The sequence below is a fragment of the Callithrix jacchus genome, chromosome 15 (genome assembly GCF_049354715.1).
Source record: "Callithrix jacchus isolate 240 chromosome 15, calJac240_pri, whole genome shotgun sequence".
Taxonomy (NCBI): domain Eukaryota; kingdom Metazoa; phylum Chordata; class Mammalia; order Primates; family Cebidae; genus Callithrix; species Callithrix jacchus.
Genome location: NC_133516.1, coordinates 26,369,630 through 26,396,084, shown reverse-complemented (window position 1 = coordinate 26,396,084; position 26,455 = coordinate 26,369,630). Strand labels below are relative to the sequence as shown.

Below are 26,455 nucleotides of genomic sequence, written 5' to 3'. Positions count from 1 at the left end.
TTAAAATTGCAACTTTTGTCCTACGGAAATTCCTCTCATCTTCCAGCTTGGGCAATGTGACCCTTCATTTTTCGCTTACTGAAGTGAAGTGTTTTCTATTCTGCTTCATGACTGAGAATACTTTTGGTTCCTGTTTCTCCTTGAATCTGGAATAAGGTTATATATTTCCTTCTTAACCTTTGAATTTGGGATAATTCCATTGACTTTTTTTCTTTACTCAAATGCAGGAAGAGAATAATACACAGAATAAAGGATTCATTATTCTTTTCCTGATCCTTGTTAAAATAACTCCTCTCTCCTCCCCCCTCCCAACCTCTCCATGGTGAACTCACTGTGTTTTTCTCTACATCTTGACTACCACAGTCAGGATTTACCTCTTGTGGGCCAGTGATCCAGTTATTAATGTAAAAACCACATGAATTTAACTTATTTTTAGGTCTCTCTTTGGGCCTATATGCAATTCAACACCTGATAACACAATTTGGAATTGCTGTCTCTTGATCCCGTGCCCCAAGGCCTGTGTGGAACCTGGCTGCTCTATGCCTTATAGTCACCCTGGCTACTGTCCTGGCTTAGAGTCCCGATCAAAGGAGGATATTGGCTGTGATAGCAGAAATTGTTCTACTCTTTGGTGCCCAGGAACTCTGTATGTTGAATCATTGTTTGTTTTTAGATTGGCCCCAACTGGAACCATAAGTTTCCTGCTACAACTGCAGGAACACTTAAAGCCTTCATGTCCCTGTCTGGTATTTTGGTTCCACTTTTTCATCTCGTATGCTTGGTAACAGTAGAGCAAGTTCCCATTAAGACCCTCTGGTAAATGTAGATTCCAGAACTCAGTTTAGGCCAAGGCTTCCAGGAGGCTTCTTGTTTCCACTACTTTACATTTGATATTTACGTCATTGAGCCAGTTAAAGGGAGAGGAGAGACTGGAGCAAGCCTGGATTTCATTGGCCAGTGAACTGCAAGATGAAAGGCTGTCACACCCATAATTCTACTGCATGTAAAAACAGAGAGGCACAGCAGTAGCCCAAAGAGAGGGCATCCCCAGAGGTTTAACTATACAGAAGTTCCCCGAGGAGTGGCATACCCAGGTGGGATTACCATATGGGGACAGGGACAGACATTTCCTGAGCAGAGGGCACCCCTGAATGGAATTGCAGGGACAGAAAGAAGAGACGGCTTAAGTAAGCTGGCCTGTACATGCATTGTGGCATAATGACCAGCACAAGTGTAGAGTGGCTGAAAGTGGGCACAAGAGGAGCAGAGCTGGTTCTTACTGTCACTGCAGTATTCAAAGCTCCAAGAGCATTTTATGTCCTGGAGCTTTAAAAGGGCCAGGCTTACCAGCTTCCACTAAAAAAGCCCAGCAGCCTGTCTTCCCCTACCCACATGGTTCTTACTGCATAAAGCAGAATCAAAGCAATGCCAGCACTTATGTTAGTCCTGAGATTTTTATTGAGACTAGCTATCATTTACAGCATGCAGCTGCATGATTGTAGCAAGGCTAGTGTTATTTCTATGATGGGGGCATAATACAGACTTGGACTTTATTGGCTGGTAAGTTTACAAAAAGAAAAGACAAAAGGTTGTCTTCTGATGGCATGGTGGTGTTCAAAGAGCATTGGATTCCAATTCTGCTTCTGCCACACTGGTGGTGTGACTTTGGATCTGCATAGCATGATAGTGAGGGACTAACTGATCCCTAAGACTCCTTCCCATCTTAAAGAGTCTGTCAATGTCCAGCTCCCTGAAGCTTTGCAGTCTCCTGGGTAGGAGCTGGATAGAAGGTGATGTGCTTTATGTATGGATCCTTTTATTTCACATATGGTTGAATAGAAGACATTTCACTGTTAACCTTTTCTCAGAACAAACCAAATTTTAAATCTAGGTAGTTTTTATACAAGGTTGCCATGCCTTTAGTCTGGTGAAGAAAAGCAAAATATCTTGTATTATATATATATCTTGATTTTAAAATATCATTTGGCCTTAACTGAAGGGTATATCCTACATTTGCTATTGAGAATGTGAAGCTTCTGTAGTATTTTCCAAATACAGAGCCACTTTTTTTCTGATTATTAGAAATACCCACTCATAGGCCGGGCGCTGTGGCTCACACCTATAATCCCAGCACTTTGGGAGACTGAGGTGGGTGGATAACCTGAGGTCAGGAGTTCAAGACCAGCCTGGCCAACATAGCAAAACCCCATTTCTACTGAAAATACAAAAAATTAGCTGGGTATGGTGGCGGGCACCTGTAATCCCAGCGACTCAGGAGGCTAAGGCATGGGAATCACTTGAACCCAGGAGGCCGAGGTTGTACTGAGCTGAGAGAGTGCCACTGCACTGTAGCCTGGGCAGCACAAGCAAAACTCCATCTCAAAAAAAAAAAACCACTCATTAAAAATCAAATTAAAAAAAGTAATAAAATAAAAATCATCCCAAATGCTATTACTTAGGAAGAACAATTTGGAGAAGTATATCTGAGTAGCCATTGATGCAGTTTTTATTCACACAAACACACACACACAATAGCTTGATGTGCGCATATACACATGCTTCAGGAGGTGGACTTTGGGGTCAGGCTGTCTGGTTGTGAATCCCAGCTCCCCTGTTTGCTATTGCAAGATGTTGGACAATCTAATCTTTTTTACCTAAGTTTTCTCATTGGTAAAATGGAAGCGTTAAAGTTTCTTCTTCACATAAAATGTACAGTGGTCTATAGCCCACTGCCTTGCATGTAGTTAATCATTAGCAAATGATAGCTACTATTATTTTGCTATTGCTATGTATTTATTATATATATTTATATGGGATCATACTTTACATTTTTTACCTTACAATGTATTAGGAAATCTCTCCGTGTTAATAAATATAGTTGGGTCTGTATCTTAGTATTAATGGCTCTATCGTGTTGTACCATACTTTTGTACCATACTTTAGCCAATTTCTTGTGGATGGACATTGAAGTATTAAGTTGTTTTTGCCATAAATGCATAAATAATCTGTAATGAACTTTTACATGTATATTTGGTTTACTTATCTTTTTTTAGATAAATTCCACAAAAACCGTAATAAACTATATACATATTTTGTTTAGTTTTCTTCTAAGAATTTGGGATAAATTCTCAGAAATACTATTGTTATATTGAAGAGTATGAATGTTCAATATTATTTGTCTTATTGCCTCTCTTCTTTCTAGAAATGTGACATCAAATTATGACATCTGTCAGCAATGTGTGAAAATGCTAGGTTTTCTACACCTACCCCCAAACTGGATTCTTTCCATCTTTTAGCTTTGGCTGATTTGAAAAGGGAAAAATATCTTATTGTTACTTTGCATTTTTTAACTTGGTGACTCTGGACATCTTTTCAAATATGTCTCAGCATTTTTTAATGAGTTGTATTTTTAGGTTTTTGTATTTTCTGTTGTTGATTTGTAAGAACTGTTTGTATATCAGGGATAGTGAAATTTGTGGCTGAGCGTGGTGGTTCATTCATGGCTGTAATCCCAGCACTTTGGGAGGCTGAGACAGGCAGATCACGAGGTCAGAAGATCAAGATCATCCTGGCTAACACAGTGAAACCCTGTCTCTACTAAAAATACAAAAAATTAGCCGGGCGCGGTGGCACTTGCCTGTAGTTCCAGCTACTCGGGAGGCTGAGGCAGGAGAATTGCTTGAACCCAGGATGCGGAGGTTGCAGTGAGCCGAGATCACGTCACTGCACTCCAGCCTGGGAGACAGAGTGAGACTCCATCTCAAACAAAAAAACAAAAAAAAACAGAAACTTGTCTGTCATATTGCAAATATTGTTAAGGTTGTGCCTTGCATAATGAAAGGCATAAAGTATCACAAATGAGAATAATCAGTGAGCAAATGTATGAATTTGTAGATAGTGGTCATATACATTTGGAATGGAAACCTGCTTTCAGTATCTCAGCAACATTTTTTTATGATCTGATTATTATGAATAAGGTGGGCCTTTTATTACTCACATTGAACAATGCATAAATGTTCAAAAACATTGATCTTCGATGCAGGTCCCCACATACTCTGCTGAACACTTTATTGTTCCCTTAAACTAGCCATTCTTTCCCACTTTGCTATTTTTTTCACACATAGTTATTCTTCCCATATCCAAGGTTGGAAACCTTGGGGTTTTCTGTATATCTGGTCCAAGTTGAATGCTGTCTGGTTTCCATCTTCCCTTCCCAGACAGTGCCCTCCTGAGGCTACCCCTACTCGTTGGGTTCCTGCTACTATGCTTAGCCCATGTGTTAGAATAATTCAATGCATGCTTGCTTCTGCTACTAGACTAAGCACTCTTCAAAAGCAAGAGGTAGACTTTATTTACTTTTGTACCTTTAGTCGGTCATGCCCTGGCTCATAGTAAGCACATGGTAAGTGTTTATTGTATTTGATATTTCCATTTTGAAGGTGATGAACTCAGCCTCTGTATTCCACTGGTAGGTTAGTATTCTCCCCCACCAGCTTTTTATTACGAAAAATTTCAGTCCAGAGAGTTAAAAGAATACCATAAAGAATACCTATATTCTCGCCCCCTAGATTTACTTACTGAGATTCGTATTACTTTGACACAAAATTCTCTGCTCAGAAACTTACTGGCCATTGGATCACTTGTAAACTATAGCATTTGTTATCCTTAAATGGCTGCATCTAATAAAACAGCCCCTCTGCTCTGGTTAGGTCAGTCTTCTTCTTGTTCTTTTCCCTTGCTGTCTTTATTCTTGCTTCATTGATTTTACACATTGTTTCCTGTTGTAGAACATGTGTTCCCATTGTCTGGTCCAAAATTTTTAGGCATTGAGTGTTCTGACTACATTATTAGCTATTTGGAGGTGACTACTAGATTTTGTCTTGATCTGATTTCCTTCATTGAATCTTGCATGTTGAGTATTGATTTAGCTGGTATCTTTAAATAGCATTCCCTATATATTTGGAGTATAATTTGATATATATATTTTTAAGACACAATCTTGCTTTGTCACCCAGGCTGGAGTGCAGTGGCGTGATCTTGACTCACTGCAACCTTTGCCTCCCGGGTTCAAGCAGTTCTCCTACCTCAGCCTCCTGAGTAGCTGAAATTACAGGCATGCACCACCACACCTGGCTAAATTTTGTATTTTTAATAGAGACTGGGTTTCACCACATTGCCTGGGTTGGTCTCAAACTCCTGACCTCAGGTGTTCCACCCACTTTGGCCCCCCAAAGTGCTGGGATTACAGGCATGAGCCACCATGCCCAGCCTGGTGTATAATTTGAATCCAACATTCATTTATAAGACCTTTTATGCCCCTGACAAAACATAAGCTCTGTTAGAGGAAAAAAAGTTGAATGGTTTAAGCCAGCTATCCTGAATCTGTTTAATCAGATTGCTACAAGATTGTGATTTCTACAGAAGAAAGGAAAGATGTTATGCCGTGTTGGCCACTTCCTTTGTTATTGTTCCCTTGAATTTGATTTACTCTTGTACTTTGGAGTCATTAAAGCTTATATAAAGTGCACAGTTAGAATAAGTATGTCTAAAGTCTGAAAATTGCCCTGGTTGAGAATCACTGAGTTAGGTAGGGTCACATGAAAAACATTTTAGTGCAAGGCCTCTAAGCCGTAAGTGACTGACTCCATTTGTACATCTCCAGGTTGGCTCCACTATTTTGCAAGCTTGGTAATGGAGCTGAAGGGGGCTATCCCTGAGAAAGGTAGGGAAACAGGGAAGGAAAGTGAGGCTGGGGAGAAGTTTATGTTTAGTTTTGATTCTATTGAGACAAGTTTTAGTGAGATAACAGTATTGGAAACTCCTGATGGAGCTCAACTTAGAAGACACAACTGGAAACAAATTGCAAAGACAGCAACACAGAGGTTAGAGTTTGAATTTAAGAGAAAAGGGTTTAGAGGGAGAAATTATATAGAAAGAAGTCAAAAGTCTAGGGTTTGTTTCTTGGCCATATATGTATATTATATTTAATTTTCTTTGTTCCACTACACTTAAAGAAGAAATGACTTGGGCACATTTTTGCAAATAGTGTTGGGAGAAGACAGAAGGAAAAGGAGATTCTAGAGGTAGGGAAAGAATCAGTATAATAAAGCATTCTGGAGACCAAGGAAAGAGTCTATGATAACTTTGAATTTAAGGTGTTTTGTTTTTTTGTGCATCTAAAAGTGTTATTAATATTTTTTAACAGAAGTTTGGGCTATTCCAACAAGAGTATCTTTGACACTAGATAGACTACTTCTACCTTATGGCTAATTATTTTACTCTCAGCCTTATCATATTTATTCTTGCTGGTTAGAGCTGGACACTTGATCAGAGTTGTCTAGAATTTCTCCGAAGAGAGTTTAATTCCAGAATTTTAATATTCTATTTAGTAGCCAGTTATAAAAAGGTTATCATTTGTTGCATGTCTACTATGTGGCAAGCACTGTGCTGTACATGTTTCCCATTTCCTCTCTCACCATTCAGTGTGGCATGTACTTTTATTAATCCCACTTTACAGAAGAGGATAAATAAATTGCCTGAGAGAGTAGTCAAGAATTGAATTTGAATTTATGTCTGTCTCTCTCCAGAGATCAAGCTCTTTTTAACCAATTCTAATGGTAAGACATAATTAACCAAAGTCCAAACTGCTAGAACAAAACAAGACAGAGGGATTGTGTACTGTTAATCAGACCAGGCTAGATTGCTGTATTGTTTAAATCCTGACATATGCAATAGGTTCAAACATATAGATTTCTCACTCATCTAACTGTCCAAGGCAGGAGGTATTCTGGATTGATGGGTAGCTCAACTCCCTTCTAATCTAGGAAGCCATACTTTCCTGTCTTGTATCTCCTCAGTATCCCCAGGGCCCATGGAAAAGGGAAAGAAAACAATGAGGAGAGATAGAATCACTCCCTTAAAAGGCTTGTCCTAGAGTTGTGAGTACTTCTGCTCACAAACTATTGTCTAGAATTTAGTCCCATGCTCACCTAACTCCAACTGCATGGAAAATGTAGCCTAGTCATGTGCTTAAACAAACAAAGAGTGGATTTCAGAGGACAGCTCAAATCTCTGCCACAGGAACCAAGGAAAAAGGATTGGATAGATAACTAGAAAAGAAACCCTAGACAAGGTCTTGAAGATTCTCTTGATATTCTCCTGAACTGATCCTGAAAATCCAGGTTCTTTTGGGGTTCATTTCAGTCCATAGGATATAATTTCATAGGCTTTCATTTTTACAGATTGGTAAGGACTACTTATTAACCACCCTTTAAATGAATTATTAAGGATTACTGATATTTAGTATTCGTAAAATAAATTTGGTATAATTCAGCAATTTACTAAAATGTCTAGCTGTTTTTCAGTGCCTGATAGTGTTATAAAGATTAATTTGCAGACGCATGCATGTATAGTCATGTATTGCATAGTAACATTTCGATCAACAACAGATTGCAAATATGATGGTCCCATAAGATTATAACAGCTGAAAAATTCATGTCACCTGGTGACATTGTAGTGTAATACATTATTCATGTGTTTGTGGTGATGCGAGTGTAAACAGACCTGTGTGCTGCCAGTTGCATAATAGTAGTACATACAATTATGTGCAGTACATAATACCTGACAATGATAATAAACCACTTTTTCTGGTTTATATATTTACTATACTATACTCTTAATCATCATTTTAGAGTGTACGCTTCCTTACATTAAAAAAAAAGTTAACTGTAAAACAGCCTCAGGCAATTCCTTCAGGAGGTATTCTGAAGTTGTTATAGGAGATGATAGCTCCGTGTGTGTTAGTGCCTCTGAAGACCTTCCAGTGAGACAAGGTGTGGAGGTGGAAGACAGTAATATTGTTGATATTGACCCTGTATAGACCTAGGTTAATGTGTTTATGTCTTAGTTTTAACAAAAACATTTAAAAATTAAAAAAAATTAAATAGAAAATGGCTTCTAGAATAAAGATATAAATAAAATATTTTTGTATGGCTGTACAATGTGTGTTACACTAAGTGTTATTACAAAAGTCAAAAAATCAAAAGTTTATAAAGTTACAGTTAGCTAAGGTTAACTTATTACTGAATAAAACTTTAATATATTTAGTATAGCCTAAATGTACAGTGTTTATAAAGTCTACAGAAGTGTACAGTAGTATCTTAGGCCTTCACCATTCACTCACTGCATCACCCAGAGTAACTCTGAGTCCTGCAAGCTCCATTCATGGTAAGTATCCTATACAGGTGTATTCATTTTTGAATCTTTTATACTATATTTTCACTGTACCTTTTCTGTGTTTAGATATATAAATTTTATTGCTGTGTTACAATTGTCTGCAGGATTCAGTGCAGTAACATGCTGTATAGGTTTGTAGCCTTGGAGCAGTAAGCTATACTGCATACTCTAGGTATGTAGTAGGTTATGCCATCTAGGTTTGTATAAGTACATTCTGTGATGTTTCCACAACAGTGAAACAACCCATTTCTCAGAACTGTCTTTGTCATTAAGTGATGCATGACCATAAATGGTCGGAATTCTTGAGATTGTCAAAAGGATCCTTTGTTATCAGTTCGTTGTTGGTATTGTCTTCAGCTGGTCATGATTTTGGCTTGAGGTTTACTTTTTGGCTGCTGACTATTTTTTGTTATTAATATTTGGGCACTGTTTTACTTATTTTTGATACATTTAATTTTGCTTTAGGCCAGAATATTCTGTAATGTGGTTTCGCTTTGTCGTTTTGTCTTAAACTCTGTTTAGATCATCTTCAACAGAGTTGTATGGTAGACAATTCAAAATTAAGGTTTCATTCAGTAGGAAACAACATATAGAATTTGGATATGTCTAATGACTCTATTTTCTCTATATGAGCTAAACAAAGTGACTTGGTTCAATTTTCCTCTTGCTTTTTAAAGTATAAATTATAGGGTTTTAGGAAGATTATGTAGAATCATGTATGTAGGTACCTAGTATAGTGTATTATGTGTAGTGAGAAATCCAACAAAAGAGAAATTTAGTAAAGAAGAAATTAAATTTAAAAGGCGGTAGGGGAGTTCCTGTATTATGGATGCCGTCTGCTCACTAAATATAAGATTTCTATGTCACAGTTGCCCGATCATTTGCAATCATTTCCTTCTGTCTTAATACTCTTGACCAGGCATGCTGGCTCACACCTGCAGTCCCAGCACTTTGTGAAGCCAAGGTGGGAGGATTGCTTGAGCTCAGTAGTTTGAGACCAGCCTGGGCAACATAGGGAGACCCTGTCTCTACAAAACGTAAGTTGTGTGCTGGGTGCCATGGCACACAACTGTGATTCTAGCTTCTTGGAAGGTTGAAGTGGGAGGATTGCTTGGGCTCCAGAGTTTGAGGCTGCAGTGAGCTACGATCATACCACTGTACTCCAGGCTACCTGGGTGACAGAGCAAGACTCTGTTTCAAAAAAAAAAGACCAGGTACAGTGGCTCACACGTGAAACTGAAGTCCTAGCACTTGGGGAGGCCGAAGTGAAAGGATCAATTTAGCCCAGGAGTTCAAGATAAGCTTGGGCAACGTGGCAAAACCCTGTCTCTCCAAAAAATACAAAAATTAGCTGGGTGTGGTGGCGCATCCTACTGTACTCTAGCCTGGGTAAAAGAGTGAAACCCTGTCTCAAAAAAAAAAAATACTGTGTTTTTTTTTTTTTATTTAAGTATGCTGATAAATCCTCTCAATTTTTCTGTTTGAAAATGGCTTAGGCTCGGCATGGTGGCTCACGCCTATAATCTCAGCATTTTGGGAGGCCGAGGCGGGCAGATCATGAGGTCAGGAGATCAAGACCGTCCTGACCAACATGGTGAAATCCTATCTCTACTAAAATGCAAAAAATTAGCCAGACATGGCGGCACATGCCTGTAGTCCAAGCTACTCGGGAGGCTGAGGTAGGGGAATCGCTTGAACCCCAGAGGTGGAGGTTGCAGTGACCCAAGATTGCACCGCTGCACTGGCCTGGTGACAGAGCAAGACTCCGTTTCAAAAAAAGAAAGAAAATGGGCTTTATTTCTCTTTTATTCTTAAGGCATATTTTGACCAATTATATAATTTCAGATTAGCCATAATACTCTCTTGGTACATTGAAGATATTCTTTCAGTCTAATTATTGCTCTTCAAAGTATTTGTCTTTATTTTTCTGCTTTAAGATTTTTCTGTGTCTTGTTTTTTTTTTTATTGTTTTTTGCTACACTTTTTATTTATCCTGATGGGGGGTATATAGAGATTCTTAAATCTGTGCCTTGGTATATGAGCTTTTGGAAATTCTTGGTCAGTCTCTCTTCAGATACTGTTTTTACTCTGATACCTCCCCCTTTTAGTTCCTTCTAGTTCCTCATCTCATACTCTTTTTACTGTATGTTCTTCCTTTTTTGTTCTCACAGCTTAATTCTAGATATTTTCTTTGTGTCTATGTTATTGTTTGGTTTTTATCTTTAGTTTTGTCTGATTTTCTGTAAAGCCTCTCTTGGGTTTTTAATTTCGACTCATATTTTTAAATTCTAGAATTTCCATTAAAAAGAGTTTTCAGGGCCGGGCACGGTGGCTCACGCACGCTTGTAATCCCAGCACTTTGGGAGGCTGAGGTGGGCGGATCACGAGGTCAAGAGATTGAGACCATCCTGGCCAACATGGTGAAACCCCATCTCTACTAAAAATACAAAAATTAGCCAAGCATGGTGGCACGTGCTTGTGATACCAGTTACTCGAGAGGCTGAGGCAGAAGAATCGCTTGAACCCAGGAGGCGGAGGTTGCAGTGAGCCAAGATCACGCCACTGCACTTCAGCCTGGCGACGGAGCAAGACTCCGTCTCAAAAAAAAAAAAAAAAAGAGTTTTCAGTTCTTTGCCAAAATTATTAATCTTTTAGTTCTTTGAATTTATAACTATTTTAAATAATTTGGATCTATTATGTGTTTGTTTCTATTGCTTGTTACCTATTTTTCATTTTCATATGTACTAACTTTTCTCCTAATTGGGATGATACAAACCTAAAATTTTGTTCCTATCAGGGTGATGTAATTCTCCTTCACTATTATGTTTAGGATGTAGCCTTTTCAGGTCCCAGTTCAAATTGCATACTCGTTTTGTTTCCTAGCCTCCCATGGCCAACAGAAGCTCTGCTTAGCTTCTCACCCTCTCAGCAGAGGCACCAGACAAACTGGTTGCAAGTGCTTAGCTTTCTTCTGGATGTGGACTCCATTATTTCCCACTGCCTTTTTTTTTTCTTGGTGACAGGGTCTTGCTGTGTTGCTCAGGCTTGTGTTGAACTCCTGGGCTCAAGTGATCCTCTAGTCTCAGCCTCCCAAATAGCTGGGATTACAGGTGTGAGCCACCATGCCCAGCTTAGTTGGCTTTTTGTTATTCACACATTTTTAAAAATACAGGTTACGTATTCCTTATCCAAAATGCTAGGACCAATAGTATTTCAGATTTTTGATTTTTTTTTTTTTGGATCTTGGAATATTTGTGTTTATATAATGAGTTCTCTTGGGAGTGGGACCCAAGGCTAAACATGAAATGTATGCTTCACATGCACTTTATACACATAGGCTAAAAGTAATTTTATGTAATATTTTAAATAATTTTGTGCATGAGATGAACTTTGTGCTAAGTACTTATGTGTGAAATTTTCCACTTGTGGGATCACATATATATATACGCAAATATATATGAGAGTATGTGAGTGTGGGTGTGTATTGTCTAGCTGTCTTCAGCAGAAGAGTTTGTTTGAACCCCTTAATCTGCTATCCTGGAAGTAGAAATCTTGGCTTGTGTTCATAGTTAATGTGTCACTTTGAGGATAAGTAGTTTTGGAGGAAATGTATAGTAGTGGTTCTGCCTAGCTGAGATGGGTACTGTAGAGAGTTCCATATAATTACACCCTGACTACTCATTACCCACTGTGAGTTTTTCTTTTTCTTTTTTTTTTTTTTCTTCAGTAGTTTTATTCAGTCCAGTTGTCTGCTTCTATAGATTTAACCCCCAAGCTATCCTTTCCTCTTCATTGTCATTGTTCAGGCCAGTATCAGCTTTTTCTAGACTACTTTAATGGCCCCTAACTGGCCTTCCACACTCTAGGCTGACCCTTTGTGATCTGTAATAGCTCCCTACTGACTACAACAGTTCCCTGCTCATAATGAATTGGTGACTTCCATTGTATGTTAGACAAAGCCCATTTCCTTTGTAATCTGGGACCCTAGTTGGATACCAGTTCATTCCCACCTTTCTTTCCCCCTATACAAAGCTAATGTTCCAACCATACCTTAACATTTGTATTTCTCTGAGTCTCTTGGCTGTTTTTTCATCATTATTTTCTAGGGAAATATAATTTCATCTACTTAGAATACCACTCATTGTGTATCTGGCAGACTCTTACTCATTCCTCTGAATCCGGTTCAGATGTCACATTATTTGTAAATACTTACTTATTCTACTTGTGTGAGAGCACATTTTACATTGTATTCTTCATTTACACAAATGTCTATTCTGCTGTTTTCTGAGCTGCTTATAGAAAAGGATGATGTTCTTTCTGAAGTTTGACTCACCTGTGCACTTTGAACCATTGGTTGAGTCTGTCATAACCCATCTGAATCATGAGAAATTTGCTTTTGTCTTGGAAGCCAGAATTAGGTATAAATGAGAGAAAATAAAGTCTATAGCATATTTCTCTGCCATAATAACGACCTATTTTTGCTCTTCATTGTAATTTTCAGCAGGTTTGTCAAAGATGAAAGTGACCTTATCAGCTTTGGATACTTCTGAAAGTTCTTTCACGCCTTTGGTGGTCATAGAATTTGCTCAGGATGTCAAAGAAGAAACCAAAGAATGGCTGAAAAACAGAATTATAGCTCCAAAAAAACATGGAGGTGAGTAAAATAGTCACTACTCAGTAAACTTAGTCTGGCCTCCCACACTGTATGCTTAGTCACTAAAAACATATTTGCAAATGTGTTTTATATTTTCATTGATTTATTTACTAATGTTTATTTGTTTATTTTTGCCTTTTATTAGCTATCTAGCGCTTGAAAGGAGGTCTTAAATCAACATTAGGCTTTAAGTTTCCATTAAACTGAAAGCAGCATGAGTGGTTTTCTTCACAGCTCTAAATACTGTGCCTACCACTGTGTTTGGTGCATAGTAGGTGCTTGAGAAATATTTGTCAAATGAACGGACAAGTATCTATTGTATGCTCTTTATGTTTCAGTTATGGTGCTATGGGAGAGAGAAATATGGTCTCTGCCTGCAAAGATGTTATCATCAGGGTAGAAAAAAATTCAAATTAAAGAAAAGTATGCGGAAGAGCTGCCACAAAGCAATGCCTGGCATGAACAAATGAATCATGCGTATACCAACTATAAAAGAGCTCCATGATCCTTGTCTTTCATGTCAGGGAATCAAGGAGAGAGATAGTTGGCAGAGAACTTGGGGGATTGGATTATTGATAGGTACATAATAAACTAAGCAAATGATAACACAAGACAGCAACTTTTGGGAAAATGGAAAGTATGAGAAAGGAAAATCATAGCATACTGTAAGGCTCAGCTCTAAATAACATGTAGTCATAATCACACACTGACTCGATGAAACCAAAGGATGATTTAACCATAATGTGAGAATAGGTGATGGGAATGGTGAATGGAAATGGTGAAGAAGGAAAGTGAGCTAAATTCTCATCTTCAATGCTTAAAACTGAAAAATCAAGAAATAGTTTTGTAAGCATGTTATTTGATGGCATGAAAACAAATAACAAAGGAATCACCTGAACAATTTGAAAGTCATTGCTTCTGGGAAAGGTCAATGGAGGGGAGGAAGACCTTACATTAAAGGCCATCCTTGATGAGCTTCATATAAGCCCTCAGAACTTCCATTTAGCCTCATAGAGCTTCTTTTCTAAATATGAACATATAATGAAAGATCACTAAATATCTGAAAAAAATGCTCTTTTCAAATCAAGATGTTAACAAATGGTTCTTCATAAAGGTTATACCAGGCACAGTTGCTCACGTCTATAATCACAGGACTTTGGGAGGCTGAGGCGGGCAGATCACTTGAGGTCAGGAGTTCAAGACCAGCCTGGCCAACATGGTGAAACCTCATCTCTATTAAAAATACAAAAATTAGCCAGGCGTGGCTGCATGTACCTGTAATCCCAGTTATTTGGGGGACTGAAGCAGGAGAATCACTTGAATCATTGGAGGCGGAGGTTGCAGTGAGCCAATATAGTGCCATTGCGTTCCAGTCTGGGCGATAGAGCAAGACTGTGTCTCAACATAAATAAATAAATTAACTAATTAAAAGAAAGTTTATACCAGTTTCTACTCCTCTAAAAATGGCTTGTATGCCTCAGACTGCAGCCCAGTTCTGAGAAACAGCCAGGCTTAAAGTTGCCTTTAAAGGATACTTACGTTGCACAGGAATGGCCTTGTTTCAGTGTCCCATCTGTGCTCAGCTGATGGCTGGAAGCCACTGGGAGAAGCATCTTAACGTATGGCAACAGGAGCCTGGTAGTCAACCCTGCTCTTCAAAGCAGCTTCTCTTGAGGGGAGACCTGGTGGAATGGAGTATTTCATGGCTACCACACTCACCAACCTATTATCAAACTTTCCATCTTTGCAGTGTGAGAAGTGAGAAACAGCATATTGATGTAGTTTTTACATTTATCTTAATATGCGTGAGGTTAAGGATCTTATATTTAAGAGCCATTTGTGTTTTCTGTAAATTGATTATACCTTTTACTAAAGTCTTTAATAACTTTACTGTAAATTATCTATATAATGTCATAAAACAATCTTAATATATTAATTTATTTGATAAGTGAAATATAAATTCTTCTCATGATCCTTTTATCATTTGATTAATATTTTCATAATTCCTGTCAACCATCTCTGGGGGTAAATAGTAAAAAATGTACTTTTAAAAGTTTGAGGCCAGGCACTGTGGCTTATGCCTGTAATCCCAGCACTCGGGAGTCCAAAGTGGGTGGATCTCTTGAGCTCAGAAATTTAAGACCAGCCTGGGCAACATGGTAAAATCCTGTCTCTACAAAGAAATACCTTAGCGTGGTGGCACACACCTGTAGTTTCACCTACTTGAGAGGCAAAGATGGGAGGATCACCTGAACCTAGCAGTGGAGGTTGCAGTGAGCCAAGATTGTGCCACTGCACTCCAACCTGGGCAATAGAGTGAGACCCTGTCTCAAAAATAAAAAATTGATGTAGGTAGAAAGAATCTTTTTAAATAATCTTTTAAGTAATTATTATATGTATATTATCAAATTATGGCATCTTTTCATGTTTTGAGAACTTATTTCAGAAAAATATCGTAAAACCAAATAAAACATAGAAATTTATGGGAAAAATCACTGAAAAGTTATATTGCTTTTTTATTATTTAGTAGTTAACATTCACAAAATTTGTTATAGTCCAATGTAATTGTAATTGTATTACTTTTTTTTAACTGAAATATTTTGTTCCAAATTAATTTCCTTAAATTTTGTTCTATTATGTTTATATTAAGAAACTGCAACCTTTGTTCTATATTTTTGCTTGGTACACTTTTATACCTATAGCTCATAAATATTGAGTTCTCATATCTACTTTTCATTTGAATGAGTGGCACGTTTCTTAGTGCTACATTTTTCAATTTTTGCATTTATTAAAAAACTATAAAGAACTACCATACCCAATGTACTTACGTTATTTTCTTGGAAGATGGATTTAAATTGCTAATATAATTTCTGTTTCTTCTACCAAACTAGAAACATTATATTTATTTAGAAAGTTTTTGTTTTTGAAACTTTTATGTTTGTTTCTAAGATTGTCCTTACCTTTTGTTTTTATAGGTGCTCAGTTGTTATTTAGACCATTGTTAAATAAATATGAGCAAGAAACACTAGAAAATAAGAACTTATATCTTGTTGGTGCCTCCAAGATTAGAATGTTACTGGGGGCAGAAGCAGTGGGATTGGTGAAAGAGTGCAATGATAACACCATGAGAGCCTTCACATACAGAACCAGACAGAACTTCAAAGGTTTTGATGGTAAGCCCTAAGTTATTTGTCTCTGTTAGAATCCATTTCTCAAAAAGAAGTTTTTGATTAATAGATCAGGGCTTAGCAAACTTTTTTCAGTAAAGGGTCAAATAGTAAATATTTTAGGCTTTACAGTCCTGTGGTCTCTGCTGCAGTTACTTAATACTGCCATTGTAGAGCAAATAAGCAGCCATAGACCATAAGTAAATGAATGGGTGAGGCTGTGTTCCAATAAAACTTAATTTATAAAACCATGTGGCAGGCCAGATTTGGCCCATCACCATCCTTTGCCCCCTTCTGGATGAACACAAATTAGAAGAACATGTGTAACTTATAATTCTTATAATGATGAGTATTCAGTAGCTTGATATAGAAAAATACTATTTTTGAAAGCAGAATGATTGTCACCAATTCTAAGTTAACAGAATACACCAAAAAAACATAAATTACATATTATATTTTCTAACTCTACAAAAAAAGCATGTAAAGTAATAAGAAATTAACTATAAAAGTTGCATCTCATAGAGATTATTTTCTACAAATAACCACATGTGAGTATTTATTAGAAAAATCTTAATAAGAAACACAGTAGTAGTTCAGTACCCTACAAACCTCATTTCCTGAATTTTCTGGCTCCTGCTGAATGTGATAGGGTCATTGGTTCTATATTGGCCCCAAAGCAGGTTGTAGTAGAGAATATTTTCTCTGCTAGAGAACTTGGAAAGCCCCGGGAAAGCTGGGGTAGATATAACAGGATGGGAGCTTGGTTTCAGAATCAAATTGATCCCTTCCAGGGCTTTCAGAGTTAGAATATGGGATTAGACTTCTTTGGATTAACTTACTCTGGATTTTTGTACCTTAGTGAATAAATGTTCCAGATGAAATTTACCTTATTTAAGATAATTCACCTGTCAAATAGCAACAATATTTTCTTACACGACTTTCTTCTCTCTTATTAATGGACGGGATGTTCGACTCCAGAAGGGAATGGAATGGGCTTGAGAGTATGAAGGAGGATAATTTGCCATATGCAAACTTCTTCAGTTCCATATTTGGTTTAATATAATAATACGTTAATAAATTTAACTTATTATTAGTATTCAAGAACATACTGCTTTCTGCTCATTAGTACTAAATGAGATCAATTAAATGCTTGTTGAATATTTCTACTATAACTATTAAAATGGTTATTGTAGAATTGTATTACATGAAGGCATAACAGAATTTTTTTTATTCTTATAAAATATTTAAAAAGCTTTATGTTCTATTTAATTTGCCAGCTTCGTACTCTGATTACTTACATTAATTGTTTATTGTTTACACCACTATTTCCACAATCTCAGGTAATTGGAATACTTTTAGTTTGTTACTAAAAAAATCTGGTAATTTCTGTTTTATTTTAGATAATAATGATGATTTCCTGACAATGGCAGAATGTCAATTCATTATCAAACATGAACTTGAAAATCTTAGAGCTAAAGATGAAAAAATGATCCCTGGCTACCCCCAGGCAAAGTTGTATCCAGGAAAATCATTATGTAAGTCACTATTTCAGCCAATTTCATGAATACACATTCTAATACAGCTGAGTATTTTTCTTAATAGACATAAATAGCAAATTACAGATGCCCCTTTTTCCTCTTACAGAAGAACTTATATAATCTTACAATAATTTGTATTTTTATGAACATATCTTTTCCCCTTGGAACCTCATTATATGGTACCTTTAAATCAATATGTTTGTTTTATATGGTTGACTACTTATTTATCAAGATCTCATAGCATACAGTTAGCTTAAAATCCAGTGTGAACACATATATGTATTACTCAATTAAAACGAGCATAGCTTACGTTATGCCCTAACATCGTACATGAAAATCTGTGGAGGAATATAAAAGGGAAAACATGGTCTTTTCCTGGAGCACTCTTTACATTTCCTCTGATCTCACTGGGTATGCAAATCAGAATTTTACAACTTTTTAGTTTTGTGTGATTTCATTTTAATGAGAATACTAGTTTGCAGAATGCAAGAGTTTACTACAATGCATAATTCCAAGTTTGCTTCAAACCCAGATAGTGGCAAGGCTTCAGAACTTGTTCTTTTTCGTTGAGACAGAGTCTTGCTGTTGCCAAGGCTGGAGTGCACTGGTGTGATCTTGGCTCACTGCAACATCAAGCAATTTTCCTGCCTCAACCTCCTGAATAGCTAGGAGTATAGGTGCATGCCACCATGTCCGGCTAATTTTTATATTTTCAGTAGAGATGGGGTTTCACCACGTTGGCCAGGCTGGTCTCAAACTCCTGACCTTGTGACTTGCCTGCCTCAGCCTCCCAAAGTGCTGGGATTACTGAACCACTGTACCAGTCTGGCTTCAGAACTTTTTTTTTTGCCTAAGATACACTTTAAACATGTAAGCTTCTGTGTCTCCTAGTCTGTTTGGGTTTTTGTTGTTGTCATCATTGTTTGTTTGTTTGTTTGAGACCGAGTCTTGCTTTGTCACCCAGAATGGAGTGCAGTGGTATGAACATAACTCACTACGGCCTCCACCTCCTGTGCTCAAGTGATCTCCTGCATCAGCCTCCTGAGTAGCTGGAACCATATGATTTACTTTTAATAGTCAGTATAATACCACCTTCCAGTTGTCATCCAGGCAGACAGATCCCTAAGAACCAGTCCATATTCACATTTCCCAGTTGTCACCAAATATATTTTAGAGCTTGTTGCCCAAACTAAGATTCAGTCTAAGTTAACTCATGTTGTTTGGTTATGTCAGTTTCTTTTAATATAGAATAGTTTCTCTTTTCCATTTTTTCCCTCATGACATCGACTTGCTCAAGAGACTATGCCATTTTTCTTATAGACTGTTTTTTCATTGTTTCCCTATCCTCTGTTTTTTCTGAAAACTGGGAAAGTTTGGGCAAGAATTCTTCATAGGTGATGCTGTATCTTCTCTGCTCTTCCTGATTTCCTTAGACATCATGGGGAATAGAAGGCCTTCTGAGGTTTTCTTTTATTTGCCTCTCTAACTTCCTAACTCTTCCTAACTTCCTCTTTTGTTACAGAACTGTGCCTTACTTTTGACAGAGCTTTTTCAAATTCTAATCTTTCTCAATCTTCTTGCATTTCAAAGTATTTTCTTAGGTTACATTATTATTTTTACTTTTTTATAGCAAATCTTTTTTTTTAAGTAAGATGTAGTATTTATTCTAGCCTATTCTGAACTGTATTCAGAGTTCCGATGAAAACAGGGTTTATCATCTGTACTGTGGACAAAAAATGGTTCTTTTCAATTTACATAACATATGGCAGGAAAATACTTCTCCCAAGCATCTTACAATTTTCACATTTATTTTTTATTAGTTTCTGTCAATTTAAAAAATAATACATATATCTGATGAAAATTCAAATAGTACAAAAATTTAGACAATGAAAAGTTGTCTCCTCCCTGTCCCATGTTCCAAATCCCTTTGTTCTCTCCTTATCATATACCCTTAAAGAAATTCTGGGAGAAAGATCCAAGATAGCCGATTACTAGCAGCTCGGGATTGTAGCTCCCAGTGAAAGCATAGAGAACGAGAGGATGCCACATTTTCAGACGAAATTTTGTTGCTCATGGACCAGGAGATTCCCAGCGGAGGAGCCCCACGGGTGGCCAGTGTGACTCTTGTGGCTGGTGTGGTGGTTTTGCCGGTGCCTTGGCACGGTGGTTCTTGGTGCAGAGTAAACAGGACTGGGTCCCCATTTGGTCGACGTTTGGAGCTCTGGGAAGGCAGAGTCACCCATTCAGCTGATTGAAAAAGGTACTCAAGACGGAAGCCAGACTGGAGATTCCCAGGCAGAAAAGCACCATGAAGCTTAATGTCACTGTTTTAGTCAGCTCAGTGGGTTGCTCAGATTCTGGCGCTGGGAATCAACAAGTTGGACGTCCACTCAGAGACCTAATTTGAAAGTTGGTAATTACGAAGACGACAGGTGGATAAATTTACAATGATGGGAAAAAACCAGCATAAAGAGACTGAGAATACCCAAAATCAGAGTGCCTCTCCCTCTACAGGGGATCACAGTTCCTCATCAATAGGGGAACAAGGCCTGATGGAGAACAAGTGCGTTCCATGAACAGATTTAGGCTTCAGAAGGTGGATAATAAGAAACTTCTGTGAGTTACAAGGACATGTTGTAGCCCAACATAAAGAAACTAAGAACCTTGAAGAAAGGTTTGAAGAAATCCTAACGAGAATAGACAAAATAGGAATATAAGTGAATTAATGGAACTGAAGAATACAATATGAGAACTCGGCAAAGTATGCACAGGTTTTAACAGTCGAATTGATCAAGCAGAAGAAAGGATATCAGAGGTTGAAGATCAACTTAATGAAATGAAACGAGAAGACAAGATTAGAGAGGAAGGAGTAAAGAGGAATGAGCAAAGTCTCCAAGAAATAGGGGACTATGTGAAAAGACTAATTTATGTTTGATAGGTGTACCTGAATGTCATGAAGAGAATGAACCCAAGCTGGAAAATATTCTTCAGGATATTATTCAGGAAAACTTTCCTAACCTAGTAAGGCAGGACAATACTCAACTGCAGGTTGAGAACACCACAAAGATATTCCTCAAGTAGAGCAACCCCAAGACACACAATTGTTAGATTCACCAGGGTTGAAATAAAGGAGAAAATTCTAAGGGCAGCTAGAGAGAAAGGTCAGGTCACCCATAAAGGGAAGCCTATCAGACTCACAGCAGATCTCTCAGCAGAAACCCTACAAACTAGAAGAGAGTGGGGGTCAATATTCAATATCCTCAAAGAAAAGAATTTTCAACCTAGAATCTCATATCCAGCCAAACTAAGCTTCATAAATGAAGGAAAAATAAATTTTTTTGCGAACAAGCAAGCACTGAGATTTCATCTCCACCAGGCCTGCTTTACAAGAGCTTCTCAAAGAAGCACTATACACAGAAAGGAACAACCAGTATCAGTCATCCCCAAAATTTACTAAAAGGTAAAGAGTATCTCCACAATGAAGAATCTATATCAACTAATGGGCGAAATAGTCAGCTAGCATTAAACGACAATATTAAACTCACAAATATCAATATTAATCCTAAATTTAAATGGATCAAATGCCCAAATTAAAGATACAGACAGGCAAATTGAATAAAAAGTCAAAACCCGGGCCAGGCGCGGTGGCTTACGCCTGTAATCCCAGCACTTTGGGAGGCCACGGCAGATGGATCACGAGGTCAAGAGATCAAGACCATCCTGGTCAACGTGGTGAAACCCCGTCTCTACTAAAAATACAAAAAAAATTAGCTGGGCATGGTGGTGCATGCCTGTAATCCCAGCTAGTTAGGAGGCTGAGGCAGGAGAATTGCCTGAACCCAGGAGGCGGAGGTTGTGGTGAGCCGAGATGGTGCCGTTGCACTCCAGCCTGGGTAACAAGAGCAAAACTCCGTCTTAAAAAAAAAAAAAAAAAAAAAAAAAAAACCCGTTGGTACACTGTATCCAGATCCATCTCATAAGTAAGGACACACAAAGACTCAAAACAAAGGGTTGGTGGAAGACTTACCAATCAAATGCAGAGAAAAAAAACAAAACAAAAAACCTAAGGGTTGGTAGAAGACTTACCAATCAAACGCAGAGCAAAAAAAAAAAAAAAAAGTTGTAACTTTCGTCTCTGACGAAATAGACTTTAATAGTAAGAAAGACTAAAAGAAACAAAGAAGGACATTACATAATGGTAAAAGGATCAATGCAACAACAGGAGTCAATGATCATAAATATATATGCGCCCAATATAGGAGCACCCAGATACATAAGGCAAGTTCTTAATGACTTATAAAGAGACTTGGACTCCCTCACAATAATAGCGGGAGACTTTGACACCACATTGTTAATATTCAATGGATCAACAAGATAGAAAATTAACAGGGACATCTATGATTAAAACTCAGACCTGGAACAAGTAAACTCAGTGAATATTTATAGAATTCTTCACCCCAGGTCCACAGAACATACATTTTGCTCAGTATCACATTATACCTATTTTGAAAATGACCACATAATTGGAAGTAAATCACTCTTCAGCATTTGCATAGCATTTCACAGACTTAAATGAAATATTGGTTGGCTGTTTGTTATTTTCTTCCCTTATTCCTTCCTGTCTCCAATGTTAAGCACAATTACCAGCATAAAAGAGGTTTTTAATACCTATTTTTAGATGGCATTTCAGCCTGGGCAATAGAGCAAGACTCCTGTTCTCTCTCCCCCTTTTCTCTTTCTTTCATTAAAAAAAAAAAAAAAAAAAAAAAAAACAAAGAAATTCTGTTCAAGACACGACATGTTCAGAAAGATAGGGAGTATATTGTGCATACCATTTTGGACCTTGCTTTTTTATTTAACAATATGTTTTGATCATTATTCTAGAATACCAAATTAGGCCTAACTCATTCCTTTTCTAGGCCACATAGTATTCCATCATATAGATGTCATCATATTGATGAACATCTAATTGTTTTCCTTCAGTGTTTTTATTAAAAATAGGAAAACAGTTCCAGAAGTGAAATTCCCAGAAGTGAAATTGTTAGATCAAAGGTATATGCATCTTTTAGAGTAGATATTTATTGCCAAATTGCCCTCCACAGTGATTGCTTCAATTAATTAATTAATTAATTAATTAGAGACATAGTCTTGCTCTGTTGTGCAGGCTGGAGTACAGTGGCACGATCTTGGCTCACTACAACCAATGCCTCCCTGGTTCAAGTAGTTCTACTGCCTTAGCCTCCTGAGTAGCTGAGACTACAAGCATGCACCATCACGCCTGACTAATTTTTGTATATTTAGTAGAGATGGGGTTTCACCACATTGGCCATGATGGTCTTGAACTCCTGACCTTGGGTGATCCATCCGCCCTGGCCTCCCAAAGTGCTGGGATTACATGCATGAGCCACTGTTCCCAGCCGATTGCTTCAATTTTTGAGTGCGTATTATATTGAGCATTCAGCATGATGTTGACTTTTGACTAGGTAATTTTTATTGTGTTTAGAAAACATTCATTCCTTCTACTTTATTAATAATTTTTGTGTGGTAATACATTTCTATTTTAATTTATATTTTATATATTAATTGCATCTGTGAAGACTAATTTTCTAATCCCCGACATTATCAATATGGTAACTGATGTAAATGGAATTTCTAATATTAACTCATTCATGTATTCCCATAGTGAACTCTACTTGCTTATGTTATTTTTCTGCTGACTTCTATTTATTATTTTTTTATTTTTGCATCAGTATTCATATGTCATGAATACTTAGATTTTTCTTGATCTGACAATTTATTTATATTACATATACATTGTCAATTTTGTCATGTAGTTCTTGTGTCCCTTGTACTTTGTTTTCTTGATCTATCATAGCCTTAGATCTCTATAATTATGGGAATTTCATTATAATCCTGCCAATTTGCTCTTCATATTTTCTTTTCCTTTGTGTTGTGAGTTTGTAGTTACGTTTTGCCTGCATAAAGATTTTGATAGATTTTTATTGTCAATTGCGCCTTTTATCCTTAGAAATATTATTCTTAATCTTGCTTAATGTTTTGTTGTTGCTGAATTCAGCCTGGTTTTGTGGTTCTTGCCTTATTTCAGTTTGCATCTGTTAGAATGTTTTCGCCCACCCTTTTACCTTCAGCCTCTCTTGGTATCACTTTAGACGGATCTCTTATATGAGGATATAGTCAGATTTTGCTTCGCACTGTAATCTGAGGATTTTTTTTTAACTAAGTAAATTTATACTAAGTAAAACATTTGCTAGTAAACTTAAAGAGATGACGTATTTTAGGTTATCATATTTGATGTTATATTTTATGTTGAAATAGCTATTTTCTGTGCTTAAAAAATCTTTTATATAGGCTATGCCATTTTTTTTCTCATTTCAGTGGAAAAGGCTAGAAAATATATTTTTGAAAATCATGAATTTATATTGATACAGTCAATTCAAATTCAACATTATAGGCTATTAATTTCTTTCATTTATATTTGTTTCTTTTATATTGAGAATATTGATTCTTAATAACATTACCATAATTACTATTTTGCTTTCTCTTACAGTTTTCATAAAATAGCTTGTAAGCCATGCTAATTTTGATATTAACAATCCAAGTTGTGGATGAAGTTTAAGATTTTATTTTTTGTTCTCTTACTGCATGTAGTCAAAATCTAAGATTTTCTTTTTTGTTCTATTACTATATGTAGTCAAATTTTGTTCTATTATTATATGTAGTTTTAAAGGTATGTTAGCATTTCTGTATGACACCGTCTTGCTCTGATGTTTGTTTGTGGGTTAGGTTTTTGAACAGTTTTCTCTAAGTCATCTATCGAAATTGGTTTGTTTAGACTTTCTATCACTACTGGGGTCAGTTTGGGTAAATTGTATTTTCTTAGAATCTAAGTTTCCATTTTATCACATAGGTTTTCAAATTTAAGTGAACTGATTTGTGCAAATTTCTCTCAGGACCTTTTAAACTCCTGTTTTAATGGTATTTTTCCCTTTTGCTTTCTCTCTTTTTCTTGATTTAAAAAATTTTTCTCATTAACATAATATTGAGGATATTGTATCAGCCATTAGTAGATCTGTGGGATGTGGGATCTTGATTCAATAGGACTTTTAATCACTTTTTAACTTCCTTTCCTTTCCCATAGGCTGCTACCCACAAAGTCGATTACTTTTCCAGACACTTCCCTCTGCATTTCCCAGAAGCAGCACTTTCCAGTCAGCAGCCTCTTGTTCTGTGTACTTTCCAACCCTGCCCTTCAGCCCCTCCTGCTGTCAGAGCTCTGACTCATCAGGTATCAGACTTGTTCTTGGAAGTTCCCACTTGGAGTGAGGCCTTCTCCTGAAGGAGAGTGATGAGTCCTCATTGGTGTAATGTGGGTTTCGACACCAAATGGACTCCTCTGCCCTCCCTGTTTCTCTGTGCAGCTCTGCTGGGGCTTCCTGCACCATTCTAGACTGTGGCCCAGATCTCTTCTGGATCTTGGTTCTTTATTGCCTGACTTACATGATGCAGTTTCCCCTGTCTCTGGGTTATGCTGTAGGCATTTTTTATAGGTGCTTTTACTTGCTCTCCTTGTTGATCTGTATGGCTTTTAGGAAGTATCAGGAAGTTTGAATGTAGGCACTCATTATTCTTACTTGTCTGCATTTCCAATTATCTGTATATGTGTTGCTTATTTTTTATTTTTCCTTTTGATTGGATATACGTTCTTTTTTTGGTTGGACATAATACAGATTAAGGATTACCATGATTTCAGGAAAATTTTCTTCAGTTATCTTTGAAGAGTTATTTGGTTGCATTTGCTCTGTTCTTATCTTCAGGAGTGCCAATTTTACTTATGTGGGCTTTTAAGTATTCTTTGTAGTATTTTCAAGTCTTTGTTCTTGCATAATTTTCTTAGGCTTGTCTACCAGTTTTCTGATTGTATTCCCAGTCTTCCCTTTTTTTGTTGCTTTTATCATGACTTTGAACCTGTGACACATTTATTTTTCTCTTGCATTGCTTCTCTGAGCTTCTCCTTCAGCTCTTATAGCTCTTCTTTGAGTTTTAATTTCAGAGATGGGCTGTTTGCTTGAATTTCTTTAATTTCACAAAGAATTTCATAGTTTTTTGTTGCTGAATGCTATAATTTTCTGCTCTTTGTTCTTTGACTTTTGTGTTTTTTCTTGTAGTATTTTTAGTTTTTCCCTTTTTTCCAGGTAGTATTTTTGCATAGCTCTATGCCAGCTTCTTTATGATTATTACTTATTTTTTATTACTTATGTTTTAATGAACCCTTATTTTTCTTGGACTGGCCATTTTTACAAGAAAGTGTGTATGGGCAGGAGAAGGGTGCTTGGGGCTCTCAGCAGGGAACTATGGTAGTGAGAAGATTAGATTTTGCCTGGCAGTGCGTTCTCCTTGAGCCATCTTAGTCCCTGAAGAAAACCTCCATGGTGCTCTGTAGGGTTTTTCTTGTGTTTGGCATTTAGGCCTGTCTTCGGCCCACCACGACCCACAGCTCCACAGCTAGTTACCTTCCATCCTTGGATTTCAACAGGTCACTCTTTCTTCCAACATGGCACATCTGTTCTCTCTCCAACTTGGCTTCTTCTCTGTCTATGGTGCCAGGCAGGGAGCAGGCGTACTCCAGGTGCACCATGTACCCTTGTTGCCTGCCTGCTGAGCAAGAGGACTGTAGTTCACCATCCCCAGTTCCGAGAGAGCCTTGCCCTCAGTGTTCTGGACCCAGGTTTGCAGAAGATACGATGGGTGCTCTTGGTTTACCCAGGGCTGATTTTCAAGGCTTCTTTTTATAGTTTGTGATTTGGGATTTTAGTTTCTTTTTTCTTACTTTCATCAAAGAT

The 26,455-nt window shown here is 37.2% G+C and overlaps 1 protein-coding gene across 23 annotated transcripts in view; it reads left to right on the top strand.

Moving 5' to 3' along the window:
• Window positions 1–26,455, top strand: part of ANO10 (anoctamin 10) — a 235,295-nt gene that overhangs the window by 3,866 nt on the left and 204,974 nt on the right. For 12 of the 23 annotated variants that reach the window (XR_001907298.5, XR_013527249.1, XR_008476706.2 and 9 more), the window contains exons 2-4: window positions 12,737–12,889; window positions 15,865–16,062; window positions 17,457–17,591. Coding sequence is in view for 20 of the 23 variants with exons in the window: in XM_078350608.1 (XP_078206734.1) it covers window positions 12,751–12,889; window positions 15,865–16,062; window positions 17,457–17,591 (472 nt within the window). In the remaining 3 variants the exon portion in view is untranslated. The remainder of the gene's footprint in view (window positions 1–12,736; window positions 12,890–15,864; window positions 16,063–17,456; window positions 17,592–26,455) is intronic. The other 11 variants (XM_035275010.3, XM_078350605.1, XM_078350603.1 and 8 more) reach the window with 3 other exon arrangements.